Source organism: Actinia tenebrosa, unplaced genomic scaffold, assembly GCF_029948245.1.
Source record: "Actinia tenebrosa isolate PJP-AT-01 unplaced genomic scaffold, QUT_ActTen_1.0 PGA_scaffold3__52_contigs__length_22856419, whole genome shotgun sequence".
NCBI lineage: Eukaryota > Metazoa > Cnidaria > Anthozoa > Actiniaria > Actiniidae > Actinia > Actinia tenebrosa.
The window spans coordinates 18,714,999-18,730,746 of NW_028292580.1; the positions used below are offsets into that span (position 1 = coordinate 18,714,999).

Genomic DNA, 15,748 nt, shown 5'->3' on the forward strand with positions numbered 1-15,748 from the left:
TTATTTATTTTTCTTCCGTGTTTTTTTTTTTCTGTTTTCGTTTATTGGGTTTCTTTTTTTGTTTTGTTTTCTTTTTTTATTTATTTATATTAAACCTCTCCACTCCACTCCACTCCACTCCACTCCACTCCACTCCACTCCACTCCACTCCACTCCACTCCACTCCACTCCACTCCACTCCACTCCACTCCACTCCACTCCAATCCACTCCAATCCACTCCAATCCACTCCAATCCACTCCACTCCACTCCAATCCACTCCACTCCACTCCACTAACAGTAACTCTCTTGGGAATACTCGCAACCATCAATTGTATGAGTTTTTTATGAGTTCCGAAAAAACCTTCGAACAAGATTTATATTGACGCTAGAAAAAATCATGCTAGGAATAAAGATTTTAGGCAAATATATACTTATTTGAATAAAGTTAGTCACCTGAAGAGCTATAAAGCTGATGCCGATAAGGATTATGGGTGGATACATTTTACATGTTTCAACCGCTTGATAACTGTTGATGGACCTGCACATATTTTACCAGTTACAGTCTCACCTATCCTCAAGCTGCATTTTGTGTCAAAAAAGCTTTACTTGTTTGAAATGAATTGTTTCCCATGATCCTCTGTGATCTCAGCTTTCCTGGTTTTTGGTGACTAACTTTATTGAAATAAGTATACACCTAATTGAAAAAACGTTGTCGGGTTCAAAAAAAGGTCATATCATCAAATCTAAGACCAAAAGGGAGCGTGGGAAGACAAACAATTATGCTAATTTCATGCGTATTGCAGTTTTCCCTTCCTGTGCACATTTTATGCATCGTGGCTTTGGCATGTTGTTAATCTTTGCTATACTGTGCATTTTTACATGTCTTTATGCAAATACAATACACATTTCGCGGTACCCAAAATCCTTTTCGGTCTCAAGCTTCATACGTGCCACTCCCGTAAACCACAGGGAACCCATAGTTTTAATATCCATTGACAGACAGACAGTCGTCTATAAAGTTGCTAGAAGTTGATATAATACTGGTAGGAAAAAATCTCACAAATCACACTGAAAATGGCTCCTATTTTCGGATACTGGGATATCAGAGGGGTAAGTATTATAGATTTGAACGTTTTCGATATATGTTTTTCATATTTGAAGGAGGAGAGACGTGCACGCGTGGCGGCCTTATATTCGTCCTTAAAAATGCCAAATAACGACCGAATAACTGAATCGATTTTATTTGTTTAGATTATTAAATACTGTCTATGAATATTTCTAACCTTCTATCTTCATTGATTATTTGTGTGTATACCCAAGAATGGTTCTGGACAAAGGAAGCACAATTAATTTATTCTTTTCGTTTCTGCAGATTGCGCAGCCTATTCGTCTGTTAATGCATTATGTTGGAATGGAGTTCGAAGACAAGCGATACAGTTGTGGCCCTGGTAAGTTGATGAATAACATGATTGACGTGGGTGTAAGCTAGTTGAATCCGGGTGGAAAGACCTTTTTTGCTTCGTAGTTTGTTGTTCCATTTTAGACCATGTGATGCCAGTCTTGGGAATTGATTCTTTCATGTGTAAATATTTTAACATGCTCGTCATAAAAGAACAATTCTCAATGGAATTTCATGTGATCTGGACTGGGCAATTTGCAAACGAAAATGAAAAGGACTATTGTACCTCTTTTTCCTGGAACCATATGTCATTTATTGTGCACCAACAGGGAGGGCAGAACAGTTCTTAAAGTGGGGAGAGCATTCCATCTTGCTTTCCTTCCTTTTTTTCGTTCTTTCATTACTTCTTTCTTCACATTCTGTCATTTTTTCAATCAGTGTATTGCATTATGTTTGAAATGACATCTCTATAATTACCAACCACAGCCCCAGATTACAGCAGAGAAAGCTGGATGAAAGAAAAGTTCACACTTGGACTTGACTTCCCAAATGTAAGTTTAAAGAGTATTTAAGGTGCTGAAATACGAGACACAAAAACGTCCAACATGTCACGCAATATTGTTGCGATGCAAGTTTGGAAACAATGTTGCTCGTTTTACACCCTATCTATCCAACTTGTCACGCAACAAAATCTTTTGTTCAACTTTTTTTCCCAACTTGCAATAAAAAATTTTGTTGCGTGACAAGTTCGATAGATAGGATGTAAAACGAGTAACATTGTTTTTGAACTTGCACCGCAACAGTGTTGCACAACAAGTTGGACGTTTTTGTATTTTGTATTTCAGCGCCTTTAGATGTCCTAGTGCATATGTTCCCTTATTTTAATAGCAGTTGGGTGGGATATTATGGAATGCATGTGAAACTGGCTGTCAGAACAAAGATTTAAGAGTGTCATTGTTAGTGGGTGTGGAACCACTTTAAAGAATGTTTAAATGCCCAAGTACCTGTGTTATCTAGCTACTAAACACTAATAGCAGATGGGTGGGACATATGCATTGTGGCCTGGAGTGCATATAGACCTCAGCACCAGAACAAGGATGTAGGAGTGTCATTTTTAGTGGTGGGGGACCAGGAGGGGAGGGAGTGCATGAATGAATTTTTAGGTTCTAAATGTCTGATTAACATATAAATGGTTAGTGATTATCTATCATTCTAGCTTCCTTATTACATTGATGGTGACATCAAGATCACCCAAAGTGGTGCTGTAAGTACACATCATGGTTGCAAAGTTTAACCCAGACATTGTTAACTCCTGGTCAAATTGCAAGGCACATCACTTTGGTGAGAATTCTGGCCTTCTCCTATCAAATTTATGATTAATTGTGGATAAAAAAGCTGATAATTTTAACTTAAAAAAGGATACTTTACTCTGACAAAAGACTGACTTTAAAAAATGCTGAAATTTATGGATGAAAGTGGGTGCATGTGATATATGCCCTCATAATTAAAGCATGCATCACCAACAAATTATTATAGGCATCAAGTTTGTTGAGTTAACCGTGTTTAACTCAGGTCAGCCTGAGAACTTGTTTCAGGGTTTGTTAAAATCGAGGGTTGATCATTCACTCCTCTGCATACACTATTCTTGATTTATTTCTTCTTTCATTAATGTTTCATTCAATCCTAAACTTTTTCAGATTATTCGTCACATTGCAAGGAAGAAAAATCTGTGTGGAGAGACAGAGAAAGAGAAAGTTATTGTGGACATGATGGAAAATCAGGTTACTATATTGGCTAGCTAGTTTTACTAGATTGCATAGAGTTAGGAAATAGTTATCCACACTATTCCTATAGAAGTAACTGCCAGTGGTCTGACAATATCAAGCCAGAATTTAATCTTGTCTGGTCATTTTGACCAATTGCTAATGTTCAGCCAGAAATATGTATGTATGAAAAACGTATGACCAAGCTAAAGCTAATTTGGTTGGTCAACATGTCCAGTGACTGACAAGCCATCTTTATCAGCTTTTACTGATGTTGAATCTAAATAACAATTTTTCTTTTCAGGTAGATGATTTTCGCTTTGCATTTGCTGTACTGTGCTACACCAGTGCCACCTTTGTAAGTATACTCTTGATTAAATAAGACATCTGTTTCAATAATCATACCAGAAAAAGAAGCTATGAATGACAGAGTAACTTTTGCCCCCCACCCCCCCCCCCCCTCACTTGCCAAATTCCATTGTTTTAATTTGTTTTACTTTGAAGTCATTAGTTGAACAATTTTGTTTCATGGAATAAACATACCAGGAGAAGCTATGAATGACAGAGTAACTATTGCCCCCACCCCCCCCCCCCCCCATTGCCAAATTCCATTGTTTTAATTTGTTTTACTTTGAAGTCATTAGTTGAACAATTTTGTTTCATGGGTCAAGTAAAGCTATGATTTGACTACTTTAGAAATAGGAGTATTGGATTTTGCAGAGAACTTACAAAAACCACATGGAATATAGAGGAAAAAACCAATAGAGCAGCAGAGAATGTGATAGCAACTACGAGGACAACCTTTACCCCATTTCTATCATTCATTAATTTGTATTTAATATTTTTTAATATTTTTTTATTAGGATGAAGAAAAGCCAAAATATCTCAAAAATGCTGTTCCAAAAATCAAAGCATTAGCAGACTTCCTTGGTGAAAAGAAGTATGTTGTTGGAGACAAGGTGAATAAAAAATCAGCCCAGGAATTAAAACTGTAAACGAAACACCAGCTTTTAAAAATCAATGCTATAATCCAGTGCAATGCCGATGCAAAAACGTTCAAGTCAGGATGCAACTAGTTAATGCATTTTTTTTTGCAACTTCTAATACCGTTGCTCTGACAAGTTGTTGCTAAAATAATAAAAAACAAATAAATTAGCAGGTTAACATTCCTTCTGGTCTATCAATTTCCATCTACAGATCTTCATATACTATAATTTGATATTATTGAAGTTTCAGTATCATTGAATCATTATTTTATCCCAGATCACATTCGTGGACTTTATGCTGTATGAAACTCTCGATCATCACAAGTTGTTTGATGCTTCTCTGTTGGAGCCCCATGCTAATCTCAAGGTATAATTTTTTATATAAATATACAAATAAAATAATTCGAGTGCAATTTCAAATCGTGTGGATATTGCAGGACACATTCTACTTATTACACAAGCACATTCTTTAGACAATCTACTTATTACCCGAGCGTATTCTCTAGAATTGTTGTACTTATTACGCGAGTGCATTCTTTTAATTATTATTCTTATTACACGAGCGCATTCTCTAGATTGTCGTACTTATTACACGAGCGCATTTTATAGATTGTCGTACTTATTACGCAAGCGCATTCTCTAGATTGTCGTACTTATTACACGAGCGCATTCTCTAGATTGTCGTACTTATTACACGAGCGCATTCTCTAGATTAGTATATTTATTACACGAGCGCATTCTCTAGATTAGTATATTTACTACACGAGCGCATTCTCTAGATTGTCGTACATATTACACGAGCGCATTCTCTAGATTATTATATTTACTACACGAGCGCATTCTCTAGATTAGTATATTTATTACACGAGCGCATTCTCTAGATTATTATATTTACTACACGAGCGCATTCTCTAGATTGTCGTACTTATTACACGAGCGCATTCTCTAGATTGTCGTACTTATTACACGAGCGCATTCTCTAGATTGTCGTACTTATTACACGAGCGCATTCTCTAGATTAGTATATTTATTACACGAGCGCATTCTCTAGATTAGTATATTTATTACACGAGCGCATTCTCTAGATTGTCGTACTTATTACACGAGCGCATTCTCTAGATTATTATATTTACTACACGAGCGCATTCTCTAGATTAGTATATTTATTACACGAGCGCATTCTCTAGATTATTATATTTACTACACGAGCGCATTCTCTAGATTGTCGTACTTATTACACGAGCGCATTCTCTAGATTGTCGTACTTATTACACGAGCGCATTCTATAGATTAGTATATTTATTACACGAGCGCATTCTCTAGATTGTCGTACTTATTACACGAGCGCATTCTCTAGATTGTCGTACTTATTACACGAGCGCATTCTCTAGATTGTCGTACTTATTACACCAGCGCATTCTCTAGATTGTCGTACTTATTACACGAGCGCATTCTCTAGATTAGTATATTTATTACACGAGCGCATTCTCTAGATTGTCGTATATTATTACACGAGCGCATTCTCTAGATTGTCGTACTTATTACACGAGCGCATTCTCTAGATTGTCGTACTTATTACACGAGCGCATTCTCTAGATTGTCGTACTTATTACACCAGCGCATTCTCTAGATTGTCGTACTTATTACACTAGCGCATTCTCTAGATTAGTATATTTATTACACGAGCGCATTCTCTAGATTGTCGTACTTATTACACGAGCGCATTCTCTAGATTAGTATATTTATTACACGAGCGCATTCTCTAGATTGTCGTACTCATTACACGAGCGCATTCTCTAGATTGTCGTACTTATTACACGAGCGCATTCTCTAGATTGTCGTACTTATTACACGAGCGCATTCTCTAGATTAGTATATTTACTACACGAGCGCATTCTCTAGATTGTCGTACTTATTACACGAGCGCATTCTCTAGATTAGTATATTTATTACACGAGCGCATCCTCTAGATTGTCGTACTTATTACACGAGCGCATTCTCTAGATTAGTATATTTACTACACGAGCGCATTCTCTAGATTGTCGTACTTATTACACGAGCGCATTCTCTAGATTAGTATATTTATTACACGAGCGCATTCTCTAGATTGTCGTACTTATTACAGGAGCGCATTCTCTTGATTAGTATATTTATTACACGAGCGCATTCTCTAGATTAGTATATTTATTACACGAGCGCATTCTCTAGATTGTCGTACTTATTACACGAGCGCATTCTCTAGATTAGTATAATTACTACACGAGCGCATTCTCTAGATTGCCGTACTTATTACACGAGCGCATTCTCTAGATTGTCGTACTTATTACACGAGCGCATTCTCTAGATTGTCGTACTTATTACACGAGCGCATTCTCTAGATTAGTATATTTATTACACGAGCGCATTCTCTAGATTGTCGTACTTATCACACGAGCGCATTCTCTTGATTAGTATATTTATTACACGAGCACATTCTCTAGATTAGTATATTTATTACACGAGCGCATTCTCTAGATTGTCGTACTTATTACACGAGCGCATTCTCTAGATTAGTATATTTACTACACGAGCGCATTCTCTAGATTGTCGTACTTATTACACGAGCGCATTCTCTAGATTCGTATATTTATTACACGAGCGCATTCTCTAGATTGTCGTACTTATTACACGAGCGCATTCTCTAGATTGTCGTACTTATTACACGAGCGCATTCTCTAGATTAGTATATTTATTACACGAGCGCATTCTCTAGATTGTCGTACTTATTACACGAGCGCATTCTCTTGATTAGTATATTTATTACACTAGCGCATTCTCTTGATTAGTATATTTATTACACGAGCGCATTCTCTATATTAGTATATTTATTACACGAGCGCATTCTCTAGATTGTTCTACTTGATACACGAAGGTATTCTCTTGATCATGCTACTTATTGCACGAGCACATTCTATTCAATACGCGCATCCTTTTTTCGTTAAACTTTTTATACCTGTAATGGGTAGCTATAGTCCCCTTCACAGTTCCCTGCGCCATCTTGAAAGGTAGCCGTGCCTTTGCATCGAAGCGAGACGAACGGTGGGCGTGCAATGATAGATACCTTTTTAAACACCTTGGACAATTATTCACATGTCTCTATCATTACAAGCTCACCGTTCGTCTCGCTTCGATGCAAAGGCACGGCTACCTTTAAAGATTGCGCAGGGAACGGTGAAGGGGTCTATTGGTTGTATAATCTTGGGAAGTACTCGATATATCCCTAACCCTTTTCTTGTTCTTTTCTTAGGCATACCTTGAGCGGATTGAGGTGAGCTTGTATGTTTTCCCCTTCTTCTTGATAAAACGAATCTAGCTGATCTCTTGAGTGTATCTATCAATAATAAGATACAACAATACATGTTTTAACTTAGTTTTTATCAAAAACTACCTTCATCTTACTTTGCCCGTAATACAAAGTTGTATAACGAGTGACCAACATTAAAACAAAGTAAAAAAAAAAGGAATTAGTGGCATGTCTACCACTAAATATTTTGCTAACTAGAGTGAAGGCATTTAACCCATGAAATAAAAAATGCTAGTCAACGTGTAATAGTCAAATAGACACAAAAGAAAACAATGAAATTGGGGTCTACTAAAGTGTATTGGGTTGTGATTCACTGTCTTTAAGTAAAATTGCTTCAGTAATAAACTCAATATAGAGTGAAGGCATTTAACCCATGAAATAGTTTTCTATTTGACTTTTACACGTTGACTAGTATTTTTTATTTCACGGGTTAAATGCCTGCACTAATTTAGGTTATCACTTGAGTCCCATAGATATAGATAGCGAATTTTTGCCTGAGGTATAATCCACTGTTGTTTCTATTGTTTTTATTCCAGGCATTGCCTGCTATTGCAGCCTACATGAAGAGTGACAAGTTCATTACTCGTCCCATCAACAATCCAATCGCTAGATTTACTTGATTCGATTCAGTCTTGGAGATTCAACCATCAGGACGATAAAACAAAATATATCAGACATTCGGTTTCATTTTCGTTTTTTCTTTCTATTAAACCTCCCTCCTCTCCTCTCCTCTCCTCTCCTCTCCTCTCCTCTCCTCTCCTCTCCTCTCCTCTCCTCTCCTCTCCTTTCCCCTCCTCTCCCGAAACGGAAAGAAAAATCATCATCAAGTTTGTCGTTATAAATATCTACATTGCCATTATTTTTAATTATTCTGAATTCATATATAAGAATACTGTACGATTGGTTAATTTTTGCCACAAAAAACTGGGATCACAAACTGTTATCTTAATTTAAACTTCACCACAGGTAGCCCAAACGCTTCAACCCGTCAAAAACGCTTTATAAAAGAATGAATGAAAGCATTGATTGGGAGTATTTTATATTTGCAAGACAGTTACAAATCAGCTTTAAATTTGTGCTTGAAAAATATTTCAATATATTGTTTATTTCATAGAAAGCAAACCATATGAAGTTCGAACCCCAAAATAAGGGACTATTCATTAATTATGCCTCAGGGTGGGCTGGAGGAAAAATCGAAAAAACCTTGGAAAAATTCACAACCCCTCCATTTCTATCTAAAAAAATTTTTTTGGCCCCCCCTCCTTGTGACCTTTTAGACACCTTAATTATTTGCTTCAAACCCCCCCCCCCCCCCCCCCCCCCCCCCGGTTAAGTCAGCAAATACTAAGCCCCCCCCTTCTTTGTGTGATTTGTTTGCAATGGAAGTGAGTCATATAAAAGATCTATAGACGCTCCCTATGTAGGCTATAGAAAAGGTCTGAACTTATTTGCTAATTTAGGTAAAAAACAAGCTAAAATAAGACTTATTTGGGCTTCCTGTGCGTGTCACGCGAAAGAATACCACAGGAAGCCCACAATATTACAAAGTATTGTCGGAGTTTTCCATGAGTTTCGAAAAAAAAAATCGAATAAGATTCATACTGACACTAGGAAAAAATCATGCTAGGAATAAAAAGATTTTTACGGAAGCCCTGGAGGGACATTCATACTTTGCACTTCGCACTTCTTATTTCACATATTTAAGTGGAAACTTCACACTTCATTCTTCACGCTTCACATTTCACACTTCATAATTCACACTTAAAATTTCAGTTATCAAAATGTACTTCGGACTTAGTGTGCATTTCAGAAAATCAGACAAGAAGCTCGAAAACATACAGATATGGTAAGTCTATTTTTGCTAGGTAGGTCCATTTACTAGGTATGTAAGACTAAACTTTTTTGTTTTATTTTCTTTCTTTCTGTTTTTTTTAGGTCGTGATCAGGTGGTTCTTTACTATCATTTTCGTTGTATACGTTGTTGGCACCGCAGAGACACAAGTGTTGCCACGGTACACTTTTTCTCATCTCCAAGGTTATCAAAGAGAAGAAATGGGAAGAGATGACTTGATTGTCAACTATTTTAATCAAGGATATTCCTATAATGAAATAATTTTCACATTATTAAGTGTTCCTTACATATGTGAAATAAGAAGTGCGAAGTGCGAAGTGCGAATGTGAATGTCCCTCCAGGGCTTCCGTAGATTTTAGTTAAATATGTACCCAAAAAACGTTCGCACATTCAAATCCCGTAAACCACAGGGAACCCATAATTTCAATACCACCATTGATAGACATTCTATAAGTTGCTATAATACAGGTAGGAAAAAATCTCACAAATCACACTGAAGATGGCTCCTATTTTCGGATACTGGGATATCAGAGGGGTAAGTATTATAGATTTGAACATTTTCGACATTTATTTTCATCTTTGAAGGAGGAGAAACGTGTACACGTGGCCAACATACTGTATGCGTTCAGATTATACTATCTTGATTGATTATTTGTGTATACCCAAGAAACGTTCTGAATAAAGGAGCAGTTATTAACTTATTTGTTTTCCTTTTATGCAGCTTGCCCAACCAATTCGTCTGTTAATGCATTATGTTGGAATGGAGTTTGAAGACAAGCGATACAGTTGTGGCCCTGGTAAGTGAGTTGAATAGACCTTTTCAGCTTCGTTTCTTTTTTTTGTGTGTGTTTGTGCACATTTCAGACCATATGTGACGCCACTCTTGGGAGTTGATTCTTTCATGGGTAAATATTTTAACATGTTCGTCATAAAAGAACAATTCTCAAGGGAATGTCACGTGGTCTGAAATGGGCAATACTCCATTTTACAGTTCCGTTCAGTGACCACAAATAATAGTTGTAAGTTGAGGCTGGAGTTTCCGTGCATAGCAAAACTATACTTTTTATCATGCACGGCAACTCCAACCTCGGCTTGGAACTATTATTCATGGTCATTGAACGGAACTGTAAAATGGAGTATTTGCATACGAAGGTGAAGAGGTCTATTGTACCTCTTTTTCCTGCAACCATATGTCATTTATTGTGCACCAACAGGGAGGGCAGAACAGTTTTTAAAGTGGGGAGAGCATTCCATCTTTCTTTCATTCCTTTTTTTCTTTTTTCATTACTTCTTTCTTCGCATTCTGTCATTTTTTCGATCAGTGTATTGCATTACCGTAAATCCTCTATTTAGCCCCCCCTCTCAAATAAGCCCCCCCTCTCAAATAAGCCCCCCCTCTCTAATAAGCCCCCCCTTTTTAAAGGAAGAAATTTGTTACACCCCCCCCCCCCTCCCCCTTTCACAACTATAGAATCACATGTACTGATTAAAGGTGATTTATTAAAGTCTTGGTTGTTCAGAACATTTCTTTTTAGCTTGCTTTGTTAATGTTACCATGTTTTAGTTTTGCTATTCACAATAATCATAAATTATACTTGAGAGACTAACACAGGTGAATCAAATAATAAAAATGCCATGTACATCACTATAACATATAGATTATGCAAGACGGTCAATAGTAATGGTTCCATTTAATCCTGAGTTACAATCATATTACATACTGCGTTTCGACTAAATCAATAAGCCCCCCCTCTCGATTAAGCCCCCCCTCTGCAATAAGCCCTACCTCAAACGTGCCTGAAATAAATAAACCCCCCAGGGGCCTAAATAGAGGATTTACGGTATGTTTGAAATGACATCTCTATAATTTACCAACTGCAGCCCCAGATTACAGCAGAGAAAGCTGGTTGAAAGAAAAGTTCACCCTTGGACTTGACTTCCCAAATGTAAGTTTAAAGAATATTTAAATGCCCTGGTATACGTACCTGTGTTCTTTAGCTACTAAATTCTAATAGCAGATGGGTGTGACATATATTGTAGCCTGGAATACATGTGGACCTCAGCATCAAAATAAGGATGTAGTAGTGTCATTTTTAGTGGACCAGGAGGGGGAGGGAGGGAGTGCATAAATAAATATTGGGTTCTAAGTGTCTGCTTAATATATATAACTGGTTTAATGGTTGCTGATTATTTATCATTCCAGCTTCCCTATTACATTGATGGTGACATCAAGATTACCCAAAGTGGTGCTGTAAGTACACATTATCACGGTTGCAAAGTTTAACCCAGACATTGTTAATAGTTAATTAACTCCTGGTTGAATCATGAGGCATTACGGCATTTCGTGCAAATACTGGCTTTCTCCCACTGAATTTATGATTACTAATTATGGGGGGGGGGGGGGGGGGGGGAGCTAGAGTTTACTAAGCAAAGAAAACTTTACTCTGACAAAGGACTGACTTCAGAAACATCAAAGGAAACATAAAGCTGAAATAGACCTGTGTTCCTGGACTATCAGATTCATTTACCCAGGGTTAGCCTTGATTTTCACAGTACAGAATATTCATGTGTTCCAGTGAAGGTCTGTGGAATTTCAAAGTGTTTGTATTGTTGACGTTGTACATTCTAATCTTTACCTTACCGTTGGTATTTGTGAATACTTAGACACTGATATACAAGGCTAAGCATGAGTTAATGAGTCTGTAATCAAGGAACACAGCGTTAATTTGGAACTAGAAAAACATCTTTTTCCGCAGACTATTTTTGAACTTATTTATTGATTCATTGATGTCTCATTCAATCCTAAATATTTTTCAGATTCTTCGTCACATTGCAAGGAAGAAAAATCTTTGTGGTGAGACAGAGAAAGAGAGAATCATAGTGGACATGATGGAAAATCAGGTACAGTAGCTATGGCTTGTTCTATCTAGATTGCATAGAGTTTGAAAATAGTATCCACACTATTCCTATTAAGAGTTAAGAATAGGGCCAGTCATCTGACAATTATATACATGTCATTTTATGGCGTCCAGTCGCTTTGACCAACTGGTAATGTTGAGTCAGAAACATAGTATGGCCAAGCTAAAACTAACTTATTGGTCAGCATGACCGATGCCTGACCAGCTGTTATTCTAAGCTGTGCCTGTTGAATCTATATATATATATATTTATTTATTGTCAGATACAGGATTTTCGGTCTGGTTTCTCTGCACTGTGCTACCGCAGTGAAAACTTTGTAAGTATATTCATGATTATGTAAGACGCCAATAAATATACCAGCTAGGAAGCTATGAATGATCGAGTAACTTTGGCCCAAAAAAAATCCATTGTTATTGTACTTTAGTTGGAAATATTGGATTTTGCAGAGGACTTTCGCTTAGCAAAAGCACGGAATGTGGAGGAAAGAAAAACAAAGAGCAGGAGAGAACCAAAAATCAACTTACTCAAATAAGATAGCAACTACAAGGATATATAAATTTTTTCTATTTCTATCATAATTCATTTATTTATTTTTCTCTAATTAGGATGAAGAAAAGCCAAAATATCTCAAAAATGTCGTTCCTAAAATCAAAGCGTTTGCAGACTTCCTTGGTGAGAAGAAGTATCTTGTTGGAGACAAGGTGAATAAAAATTAGTCCAGAAACTAAAAAAAGATGTCAAATTAACTCCATGCCAAAACCAATGCCAATGCAAATTAAAGCAATTAAGTCAGGATGCAACTAATGCTCATGCAGTTGCATCAACAAGTTTTTGCTCATCGTGGTAAATAAATAAGTTAGCAGATAATAATGATAATAATAATAATGATAATAATGATGATGATGATGATAATGATGATGATATTTATTCAGGGTGTCCATAACACCATAGAGAAGATTAATAATCAGCGTTCCTTCTGCTCTTTCAAACTCCATCTACAGATCTTCATATACTATTTGATATCGTTAAAGTTTCAGTATCATTGAATCATTATTTTATCCCAGATCACATTCGTGGACTTTATGCTGTACGAAACTCTTGATCATCACAAGGTGTTTGATGCTTCTCTGTTGGAGCCCCATGCGAATCTTAAGGTAGGGATTCTGCTGTGAATATACAAATAACATAATGCGTTTGCATTTGCAAATCGTGTGGATATTGCACGAGCACATTCTCTTGATTATTATGCCTATTATGCAAGTGTATTCTCTTGATTGTTCTACTTATTACACGACTGCATTTTCTATTTTGGTATAATTGTCGCTAACCTATAGTTTGGTCTTCGATTTTTAGGCATATCTTGAGCGTATTGAGGTAAGTCTTATATATATATAAAATGAAATAGAAAACCGTTTCTGTTTTCTGTCTGGGGGAAAACGTTAGTGCGCGCGGTCCCGAGCATTTGTGTGCGTTAGGCCCGTTCATACGCCGCTCTATTCAATTGTTTTGGAGCAACTGCTGATTCAGATGGCAAACGTATAATTTTTCGAACTAAATTAGGCTCTTGTGCCGCACGTAATCGATAAACTAAGTACGGCAAATAGGCCATTTGCAGGAAATAATCACATGCATGTTACTAGATGGCAAAAAGAAAACCTTTGGCTGAATAGCTAGTGGGAGACTTCAGTTCCCTGCTCCATCTTGAAAGCTAGCCGTGCCTTTGCATCATTGTCTGCATCGAAGTGAGAGGAAAGTCAGCTTGGAGTGATAGAGACAGGTGAATAATTGTCCAAGGTGTTGAAAAGGTCTCTATCATTGCAAGCTCACCGTTCGTCTCGCTTCAATGCAAAGATGCCTACCTTTCAATGTCGTCACGCAACGCTTTCTCCCCTACTCAGGGAGACTATTAAAGGGAACTGTGAAGGGGACTATTGATTCGTTAGCAAAGTGATAAATCAGCACGTGACTGTTCGTTGCTTATGAGTCAGTTTGGCTTTATACCTGCAGTTTCAATTTCATAAGGCAAACACGTTAAGTTGGCAAGGGCTTGCCGCATTATGCGAGACTGGACGGCCTCTGATTTATACACCATTTCATCAATTAGGTTTGCTACAAGAGTAGAGCTGCGTATTGAACGGGACTTACCTATTGATTTGAAATTTCGAGAGACGGCGCATTACGTGCTAAAGCCACTTGTGTAATTTGCAATATGAATTCTCCATAAACCTATAAGCACGAATCTGTAATGCCAGTTATTTCTATTGATTTTTCCCCAGGCATTGCCTGCCATTGCAGCCTACATGAAGAGTGACGACTTCATTTCTCGACCTATCAATAATACGATCGCTAAATTCCGATGAATTGCGATATCACAGATTAGTTTTAATGTAATGACAAGAATATTTTTAGGGGAATTCTCAGGGGAATGCGGGGGGATTCACAGGAAACTTTTTAAAAAATGATTTTAGCCGTCCCCCTTTCGCTCAGTAAGAATTTCATGACCCTCCTATTAAGTCAACAAGGAAAAGCTTTTGGCAAATTAAAAAGGTTTGACCCATTGAAAAAGTACCGTGTTTCTTAGTATTATTTATAATTCTTTAAATTGCTGCTTGAAAGATCGCCGTTCTCACGTACTGAGCTAAGCTACTAGTCTCCCTCGCATCCGTAGCGTTGCGTGACGACCGACACTAAAAACGGATGCGAGGGAGACTACTAAGCTACATGCTCAAAATTATTTCCTTTTCTGTACCTGTATTTCATTTCGTCTAACACTGAACATATTTACGTAGAGTTTGATTTTTCAAATTCCATTTTCCCCCATATTTTAACTATTTATTAAATTACCTGTACTCACAAATGATCGAGGGTCCGATGAATGGAAGCAATGGATCGATGCCAGGACTACAGCTGCGTATTCAGCTTCGCAATTTTATGAATGCTCCAAGGTACCCTGCGAGCAGAGGCTCCACGGAGGGTCAGAAAAAAAACCTCTGCTCGCAGGGTAGCTCCAAGGAAGCATCTGCCGGACTAGATTCTTTGAAAGATTATATTCCTTTGACTACATTCTTCGCCATATTTACTAGAACTTGTCTTATGTATTGGGATCAACGTTCAGTCTTTGGAGTAAAATTGAAAAAGATATTTGAGCTGAGATTTAACATTTTTGACATTTTGTTTCGTCCCTTGTACGATCAATTTTCCTACAGGTTTAGACGTCCAGGTTAGATCCTTCAAACAGGTTATTTCCTGATTATATATTAAGTTATCGACTGACTTGCGTGATATCAGGTGAACGTGCGATTCGAGTTGTGCTCTCGCCGAGGTAAGCTTTGAAACATCTAAAGGATTTCCCCTGATGTTACATTGTAATCCGGAACAATTCATGATTACGAATCCTAACATACAATCGTTTCGAGAAACTTCCACCAAATTTTTTGATATTATACTTGCGTTTCAACTGGATCTTTACCATGTACGAGTAAAAGTACTTTCAAGATAACCCGTT

General features: G+C 37.2%; 2 protein-coding genes and 1 long non-coding RNA gene across 3 annotated transcripts; 2 read left to right on the forward strand and 1 right to left on the reverse strand.

The window, feature by feature from the left end:
* Positions 1 to 977: 977 nt before the first annotated feature.
* Positions 978 to 8,159, forward strand: LOC148908803 (glutathione S-transferase Mu 1-like). Its single transcript, XM_089035096.1, has 10 exons — positions 978 to 1,091; positions 1,354 to 1,429; positions 1,867 to 1,931; positions 2,597 to 2,644; positions 3,078 to 3,161; positions 3,448 to 3,501; positions 4,007 to 4,102; positions 4,407 to 4,496; positions 7,416 to 7,436; positions 8,009 to 8,159. The coding sequence occupies exons 1-10, from the start codon at positions 1,056 to 1,058 to the stop codon at positions 8,090 to 8,092; spliced, it is 654 nt and encodes a 217-aa protein (XP_088891222.1). The 5' UTR covers positions 978 to 1,055; the 3' UTR covers positions 8,093 to 8,159.
* Positions 8,160 to 9,714: 1,555 nt separating this feature from the next.
* LOC116306843 (glutathione S-transferase Mu 3) lies at positions 9,715 to 14,811 on the forward strand. The gene is made up of 10 exons (XM_031716962.1): positions 9,715 to 9,859; positions 10,046 to 10,121; positions 11,206 to 11,270; positions 11,528 to 11,575; positions 12,142 to 12,225; positions 12,506 to 12,559; positions 12,849 to 12,944; positions 13,308 to 13,397; positions 13,597 to 13,617; positions 14,520 to 14,811. Exons 1-10 carry the CDS (start codon positions 9,824 to 9,826, stop codon positions 14,601 to 14,603), a joined length of 654 nt encoding a protein of 217 aa, XP_031572822.1. The 5' UTR covers positions 9,715 to 9,823; the 3' UTR covers positions 14,604 to 14,811.
* LOC148908804 (uncharacterized) lies at positions 13,150 to 15,732 on the reverse strand. Its single transcript, XR_016120700.1, has 2 exons — positions 15,088 to 15,732; positions 13,150 to 13,409 (listed from the first exon to the last, which is right to left on the reverse strand). It is a non-coding gene; the product is annotated as an uncharacterized LOC148908804 (long non-coding RNA).
* Positions 15,733 to 15,748: the final 16 nt, after the last annotated feature.